Source organism: Martes martes, assembly GCF_963455335.1.
Source record: "Martes martes genome assembly, chromosome: 11".
NCBI lineage: Eukaryota > Metazoa > Chordata > Mammalia > Carnivora > Mustelidae > Martes > Martes martes.
Genome location: NC_137899.1, coordinates 82,129,758 through 82,137,976, shown reverse-complemented (window position 1 = coordinate 82,137,976; position 8,219 = coordinate 82,129,758). Strand labels below are relative to the sequence as shown.

Genomic DNA, 8,219 nt, shown 5'->3' with positions numbered 1-8,219 from the left:
AAAAATAGTTACTTTAAACATAGCTATTTCCTCCTGCAAATACGTATCTACAGCGAATATCTTAGTCCAGATTAACCTTGGAAATATTTATGTAATTATTTATTACATCCTGTCTTCGCATTGAGGTGGGTTTCACTTTTATCGAATGATCGGAAATATAAATCGGAAATTAGCAAAAGATTCACATTTAATAATACGTCTTATTAATTATACCCTCAAGCCATAGCCCTATAAACCAATGAAGACGTTAATCCAATCTATCTAAAAATAGCATTACTCATTGATTAAGTTATTTCTTCGTAAAATCTCGGCGCATCTGGGTGACTGCGTTTTAGGTAAGAAAAACTGGGGGCACAGGAAGTGCCCTGCCCACAGGAGCTTCTCATCTCAAATCCCGCCCCCGGCTTGGAACAGAGTTTTTATTGGTTACAGGATTTATAAATCGCCCAGCGGGCCGCCCCCGCTTCCTCTGCCCGAGCCTCCAGGCTGGACCGTAGGAGACTGACCGGCGGCGGGACGAAAATTCCTGGCGGATACTTTACTAAGGACCCGTCCTCCCCCTGGCCCGCACCATCTACGTAAAATGCGAAACTTCCAGGATACCTCAGGCCTAGGAATCATCATGCATGCAGTTCGTCCTCCGCGGGCCTGGGAGCAGTAAGTTCAGCCCTAGAGACCGTATACGCATGCGTGAGAACTGGGCCGCCGCATGCGTGTGATGTCACTTGCGCGCCCTTCTAAACTTCCTTGTTTTTCTTTAGTGCGTAGGTGAGTGAATTTCTAAGTTGGTGTGGAGTTCGTTGGGTGGGTGTGAAGTCTTTCGGTTTGTGAGCGGGTATGCTAAAAAACAAAACAGGTTTCGTTTAGATCAAAATTTGGTGTCGTTATTGCAAAAAGACTCTTCATAATTGTCTTTAGCTTGAGACTGCTGTGTTCAGTATCTTTTTTGGCGTTTTGTGAGCCTCTAAGTTGAGTTAGTCTAAGTCCCCGCCCTCACAGAGCTCCGGGGGCTTGGGGAAGGTTGATGCGCACATATTAAAATTAAGTTTTGACACTGCTGCGTGTCCCACTCAAGACGTTTGAGAAATAAGATGGAAACTGCAAAGCGTAAGTTAGTATCAGTTTAATAGTCCTTGAGATTGTATGGGGGCTGGAGGCAGGAGGCAACATATATTTTGGAGTAATAACCTTTTGGTGCCCAATTGTTTTTTGTTTTTTTTTTTTAAGATTTTGTTTATTTATTTGACAGACAGAGATCACAAGTAGGCAGAGAGGCAGGCAGAGAGAGAAGAGGAAGCAGGCTCCCTGCCGAGCAGAGAGCCCAGGGCGGGGCTGGATCTTAGGACCCTGGGATCATGACCTGAGCTGAAGGCAGAGGCTTTAACCCACTGAGCCACCCAGGCTCTCAGGTGCCCAGTTTGAGTACACAATATTACAGCTGCTAAGGGATGAAAAAAGAAAACCAAATTTTTCAATCCCCCTCCCCTTCCCCAGTAGCTAGTACATTTTAAAGCACAGTTTTGCCAAAGGACATTGTCAGTGCAGTTTTCACAGGTCCAAAAACTGGCTTTTAGAGGTACTTCTTTAAATAGAAAACTAAATAGAAAAGGCTTGAGTTTCAGTGTCTTAGGGGAAGGCGTATATTAACCCTTGTAATAAAATTACAGAATAATCCACTCCACCCCCAAGAGTGAGTACTAACTTAAAGGAAAGAAAAAGCAAAACTAAGTCAAAGAAACTTAAAACTACTGACTATACTTCGGGTAAAACACTGGTCTTTGTGTTTTCAGCAGCAAGCTGTCAACTTCCTAGTTGAATTTGCTTTGGACAACATTTTGAAACAGAGCTGATATGCCACTTGAATTAATAAAAGAAGTCAATGGAGTGCCTGAAGTTGAGCTGCTAAGTGAATTAAACAAAGTAGATATCAGTTCTCTACAGCCAGGTTGTGATTATAGCAAAAAATACATCCGGGTAAGAATTTTCATCACTCAGAATGCTTTTTTCTTCTAAAAGGAATGCTTATTTTTATGTTTAGCTTATTTGTAAGAGTTGTTTTAGGAATAGTTTTATATGTGTCACAATGTTTGTGGTTATTTGGTGCTGTTATTCTTCATTATTTAGTGTTCATTTAGCAAACATTTATTGAATTCTTTTGTGATACAGTGGAAAAATTCTGAGGGTACAAAGATGAATGAATATGATCCTTGAACTAAAGAGGACTGAATTCTTTTGGGTTTGGACAGTTTACCTAATCTCTAATTACAATTAATAGGTTGGTATTAGCATTGTGGTATGTGAACATTTAGGAGAGAACCTTTGGTTCTGACAAGTTAGGTCAGGAAAATGGAGCTGGAACTTAAAGGATGACTGAGATTATACCTTTCATTTTGGGTGTAAGCAGCCCTCAAGTGCATGTTAAAGAATTTGGATGTTACCCTAAAAACTGTGGGAGACCCTTAATAGATTTTAAGCAGGACAAAGACATGATTCACTTTGAGTTTAGATTACTCTGCCTTTTGGGTGAAGAGTATATCAGAAAGGGCAAGAGAGTTGCAGTAATTTAGTTTAGAGTTGATATTGGTCTGAACTAGCGGCAGAGGAGATGATGGGATGGAGACAGACAAAATAGTAATGAAATAATAATAATAACAAAATTTAACATTAAGCCCTTTTAGGAACTTGGTGTAGTGCTTTATGTATATCAACTCATTTAATCATCACAAAACCCTATGGATTGGGTCCTATTATTTTTGGGCTGTGAGGAGACTGCATTTCTAAAAGGTTAAGTGGTTGGCTTAAGATGCAGTTAATAAGTAGTAGAGCTGGTGTTAGAATTTAGACATTTTTGCTTTGGAACTGACAAGATAAGAAGCAGAATCAGTAGGTCTTGGAAGATGATTAGATGAGAGAGGTAAAAAGGAGTTCAGGAAATTTCCCTGGTTTTAAGTCCTGCCAACCCTGGGAGAATAATAGGCATACATTTAGGAAGAAAGATAATGAGTTCGGTTTTTGATATCTTTCAGAGATTATTAGAGGTATCCAGGTAGTAATGTCCTGTAGGCAAATAGATTTGGGGTTCTGGAGCTCAAAGGGTTCCTCCTCAGGGAGATTTGGGCCAAAGAACAGAATGAGAAGTTGTGTTGAAGGATGTCAATATTAGGAAAGTAGCATAAATAAGAGATAGATAATCCAGAGGCGTAGGAAAAAAACCAGGAGAGGGTGGTGTCTTGTATACTTAGTAAGGTAAGATTCAAGGAGTAGTATCTACTAGTAACTCACAAGTAGTAACTCTTAGATAAATTGCTTTCTGGTATACGCACTCAAGTGATTTACATATGTTCCCTCTTTTTTTTTTTTTTTTTTAAGATTTTATTTATTTATTTGACAGACAGAGTTCACAAGTAGGCAGAGAAGCAGGCAGAGAGAGAGGAGTAAGCAGGCTCCCTGCTGATCAGACAGCCCAACATAGGGCTCGATGTAGGGCTCGATCCCAGGACCCTGGGATCATGACCTGAGCCGAAGGCAGAGGCTTTAACCCACTGAGCCACCCAGGTGCCCCCGTATGGTCCCTCTTTTAGGTCTTGAAAGAACCCAATAAATAGATACTATTATTCCCATATTATAGTTGGGAAAACAGATATAGGTTAAATAATTCATCCGAGGTTAGATCCAAGGTTAGCTAGTAAGTGTCTGAGCCGTGATTTGAATTTTCATTGTCTTTGCTACTAACCAAAGCATTATGTTGCTGCTAAACATGCAAAAACATTTGGAAAGTATCTGTTAGATTTAATAATCAAGAAAGTACTGGTCACTTGAAAGACTGATGTTACTGGGTTGGCTTTTTAGTGATTTGAGGATTCAATGTTGAGTGAGAAAGTGAAAGCAGGAAATGTCTTTCAAGGAGTTGTATGTTGTGGTATTTTGATATTTTGATTATGGAAGTCATAGTCCTGTAATAGGAACAGAAAGTTTTTTAATTTTAGCTGAGTCAGTTTTGCATTTGGTTAACAGCGATTTTATACTACCTAAAGTCAACTTCACAGCTACCGCACTAAAGTGAAATAAAAACACATTAAATTTTTAAAAAATTTATCTGCATTTCCTTTCTTCTTCTATTCTTCCCTCACCCTGTCCCCTTTTCCTCCCAGTACACTCACACTCAAAACTCATAGACCATGTTCACAAACTTATAGCAGTTTAGCACCCTGAAAAGGAGTGGAAGCCTGGAGACTTCCAGGCTGGTTGGATTCAAGCACAGAACCATTTACTAGTGATGTAATTGGGAAAGTAATTTTATCTTCCCGTTCCCTATCTTTTCCATTTGTAAGCTAGGAATTGTAATAGAACCTATTTCATAGAAATGCAATGAGGATTAAATGTAAAGTACTTAATGAATTCTGAGTATTCAGTAAACGCTTATTACTGTGGTCAGTATAATGGTATCATTAACATGCCTTTGGACGAGGAATTTACCTAATCTCATAGTTTTCAGTGAAAATAATGTATCATAATCTCATTCACCAGAGACAAGATGATTTTGCAATTAGTGAAGTCCAGGCTTCAAAGGCTTTACTTGAACAAGCCCAAGACCATGTTAGGAGTCTTAGAAATGAATTTACATTTTCATATTTGTAAAATATACACAAGTGGAATGTTTTAACCTAAAATGGTTAAGATTGCTGTCTCTTTCCATTTTGACTTCCCCCTCCGTCCCATTGCCTGTTTTATCAAGTGACATTGAAATGGCTGAGAACATTTTTGGAACATGTAGGTAGGGGGAAGTTGACTTGTGGAATAGGTTTAATGAGTTGTATTTGTGTGCTTTGCAGTTAGTTCCATTTATAGCCAGATATACCAGCTCTCCTGGTGTAAGAAATGTTCTCCAGGAACACTCCCACTCCCTGGGTAGTATAGAAGAAAAGTATGGAGTCAGAAGTTGTTGGAGGGTATCAATATATACTGTTAAACCTAGCATGGGGTGTATAGTTAGTGGATAAAAATAGGTACTGAAACAATGGAATCAAGCTACTTCAGGGACAGTTGTTACAAATCCTAGGCTTATATAGGAAAGAAACTTAATAGAAATTTTTTCAAACTTGTCAGCAGTCCTAAAAATTTACACAAGGTTACTAATAACAAGTGGTGAAGTAAATACAGTTGTTGTAAACTATCAATAACAAAATAATTATGGTTTCTCACTTTAAATATTCCACTTCATATTAAAGAATACATTTTGTTGTAAAGGAAAGAAGAGGAAGGGATGCATTTAAAGAGGATGTAAGATTAAAGGGTTAATAACATTGGGGACAGTTAATAACACAGGGATCTGTGTAAATATGTTATTACTGATTTGTAATTTCTGCAAGATTTCAGTTTTTTGAAGTTTATTAAGACTTAATTGAATAGATCACATGTGGTTGGCCTTCCTGAACATTCCTATAGTTGATAACAATGTGTTTTCAGCAATTGTCTGGTCTGTTGGTCTGTGAATGTTAATGGTATAAACTTGTATGATTGTGTTTTCAGGTCTTCTCTATTTGTACTGATTTTATTTCTCCTTGTTCTATCAATTACTGAGAGAGAGGTGTTAATACCAGGTATGATTGTGGATTTGTCTGTTTCTTCCTTTAGTTATATCAATACTCATCTGTTTCGAAGCTTTTTTATTAAGTGTCTATGTATTTTGGATTGTCATTTCTTTTTGATGAATGTATCCTTTTGTCATTATCAGCTGTCTCTATCTCTGGTAACTCTTTGAGCATCTGTTTTATCTGGTAATATAGCCATGCCAACATTCTTAGATTAACTGTTTGGCTGGTATATCTTTTATTTTTAAATTATGTTTTTATATTTTAAGCATCCCTTAGATAGCATTCATTAGATCATGCTTTTTAATCAAGTCTGTCAATCCAACAAAATCACTGTTTAACCGAATGGAGCCACTCTGGCTAAATAGGCCCTTAACACTCACCATTTACTTGGAGTGCTCAATTTATATGTAAAGTAATTGTTATAATGGTGTTTAAGTAGTACTGTCTTGCTCTTTGATTTCCATTTGTCCTTCCTGTGATCTTCTTTCCTTCCTTCCTGAGTTCTCTGGGTTCTGTTAAATATTGTTTCCCATTCTGTTTTATTTTCTTTGTTGGTTTGAACAGCACCTGCCTTATTAATGGTTAATCTAGTACTAACAGTATACATTCTTATTAAAATCTACTTAGAGTTAATAGTGTACACTTTCCACATGACACTTTTTATTTCTTCATATTCTTTCTTTTTATTTCTTCATTCTTCTCACTTGACAAATAAAATAATTTTACAGCAGTAAAATTCCATTTCCTATTCCCCTGTTCCTTGAGCTGTTAGGATATATCTGTTTGGATATATCTGTTTATATGTGTATTATAAACTCGCACCTTACAATGTTAGCTTTTGCTTTTAAATGGGAAATTGTCTTTTAAGGAAATTAAAAGAAGGCAAAAGTATAGTCTTTTATACTGACTGACTTATTTACTATTTCTGATGTGTTTTATTTTTACCAGTAGACCCAAGTTTCCCTTCATCTTGGAAAATATCCATTAGCATTTCTTGTAGTACAGCCAGAGATGAATTTGCTTAGTATTCCTTCTTCTAATTGGGAGTGATACGGGGCACCTGGGTGGTTCAGTTATTAAGTGTCTGCCTTAGGCTCAGGTCATGATCCCTGGGTCCTAGGTTCGAACCCCACATTGGGCTCCTTGCTCAGCAGGGAGCCTGCTTTTACCTCTCCCACTTCCCCTGCTTGTGTTCCCTCTCTCACTGTCTCTCTCTGTCAAATGAATGAAATCTTAAAAAAAAAAATGGGTGGTGATACATTTAATATCTAATATTCGCTTTTATCCTGAAAGCTAATATGAGATTTCTGGAATATAGGCCAACTATAATTTTTACTCTCAGCAATGACTCAGTTTTCTGTCCCCCAGTCTTCCTCATTCACGGCAATGTGGTGAGAATCAAAAGTCTTCCTGTGTGTGAAAATTGGATTTCTTGTACTGTAGAAAAGGAACCTTGAAATTATGAATCTGGGAGTTTATGTAGGACAGCTATCCAGCTTTACCCTCTCCTCCTGAGAGACGGGACAGAAACCTCATCTCCTGAATGTAAATACATCATTTAGAATGTAAAGACCTGTCTCAAGGGTTTCTCCATCCCTTATTGAAATGTAAACACATAACACTGAGGACATAAATCACCCTGGAAGTCTCTCACTATTCAGTCATCCTTAAACTTCTAAAACTTATTGTTTAGTTCAACTTCTACTTTTTTCTCTTGATGTTTGAGGAGTACCTTTTCCAGGTATGGGGGCTCCTCTCCAGGTGCTGGACCTCTCTCCTTAGGTGCCTGAGTTTTTGGCTCTCCGTTGTTATAAAATCTGTGTGTCCCATTCCAGAAAGCAGAATGTCATTTTTCAGTCATTCTGAACTCTCACTTAGAGCTTTCATCCAGGTGGATCAAGTGTAAGAGTAACAAAAGCACCTGTTTTGAGTTCATTTTGATTAATTTAATCTGATCAAAGTTCTCTTGATTACTTTGTGTCTTGATAGTGTGTCCTTTCCTGTTTTTTTATATGCCTCATAATTTGTTGTTGTAGGCTGTACCACCTGTTACGTGCAGTGGGAACCAAAGGCAGTAGTTTTTATTCCTGGGAATGTGCGGGTCTTTCTGCGAGGGCTTTAGTGTGGTGTGTTGAGTTAATCTAGTTAGAAGTTGAGTGGGGTTTCGGCTTTGTTATTTTGGTTACTTCAGTGTGCTCTAAGCTTTAAATTCCTTTAGAATTTCTTTGTATTTAGAAGGAAGTTTGGTTGGTCACAGGGGTTTTCTCATTGTCTTTAGTTAGGTCTTTTCCTTGTGCTTAACTTCTGCTGAAGTTTCTCTCCCAGCTCTTGTGCCTCTGTCCCAGTAGTACAACATGTTAATTAATCTTGTGATAAGTGGATGTCCTTTGTTCTGATTTAGCCTTGGTGTTGTCAGGCAAGGTGACTTGGGTCTTGTGGGTGAGGTCTGCTAGTTATTCTGCCCTGTCCCTCGCTGTAGGTCTGGCGCTCACAGCTGTATACCCCTTTCTCCTTATCCCTAGAAGGGTAGAGTGTTTTTTTCTGCAGTACGTTTTCACGAAAGCTCTAATGAGAGTCATAGCTTTTGTCCTCCTAGGAGTTTAAGAACTTTGCTCTCCTAAGCAG

General features: G+C 38.2%; 1 protein-coding gene across 3 annotated transcripts in view; it reads left to right on the top strand.

Moving 5' to 3' along the window:
- Positions 1-520: 520 nt before the first annotated feature.
- The window catches only part of POT1 (protection of telomeres 1), a 78,037-nt gene continuing 70,338 nt past the window's right edge, over positions 521-8,219 (top strand). For 2 of the 3 annotated variants that reach the window (XR_013967618.1, XM_080817942.1), the window contains exons 1-2: positions 521-657; positions 1,791-1,974. Coding sequence is in view for 2 of the 3 variants with exons in the window: in XM_080817942.1 (XP_080674068.1) it covers positions 1,852-1,974 (123 nt within the window). In the remaining variant the exon portion in view is untranslated. Of the gene's footprint in view, positions 658-732; positions 769-1,790; positions 1,975-8,219 lie in introns of those variants that run through there. The other variant, XM_080817943.1, reaches the window with a different exon arrangement.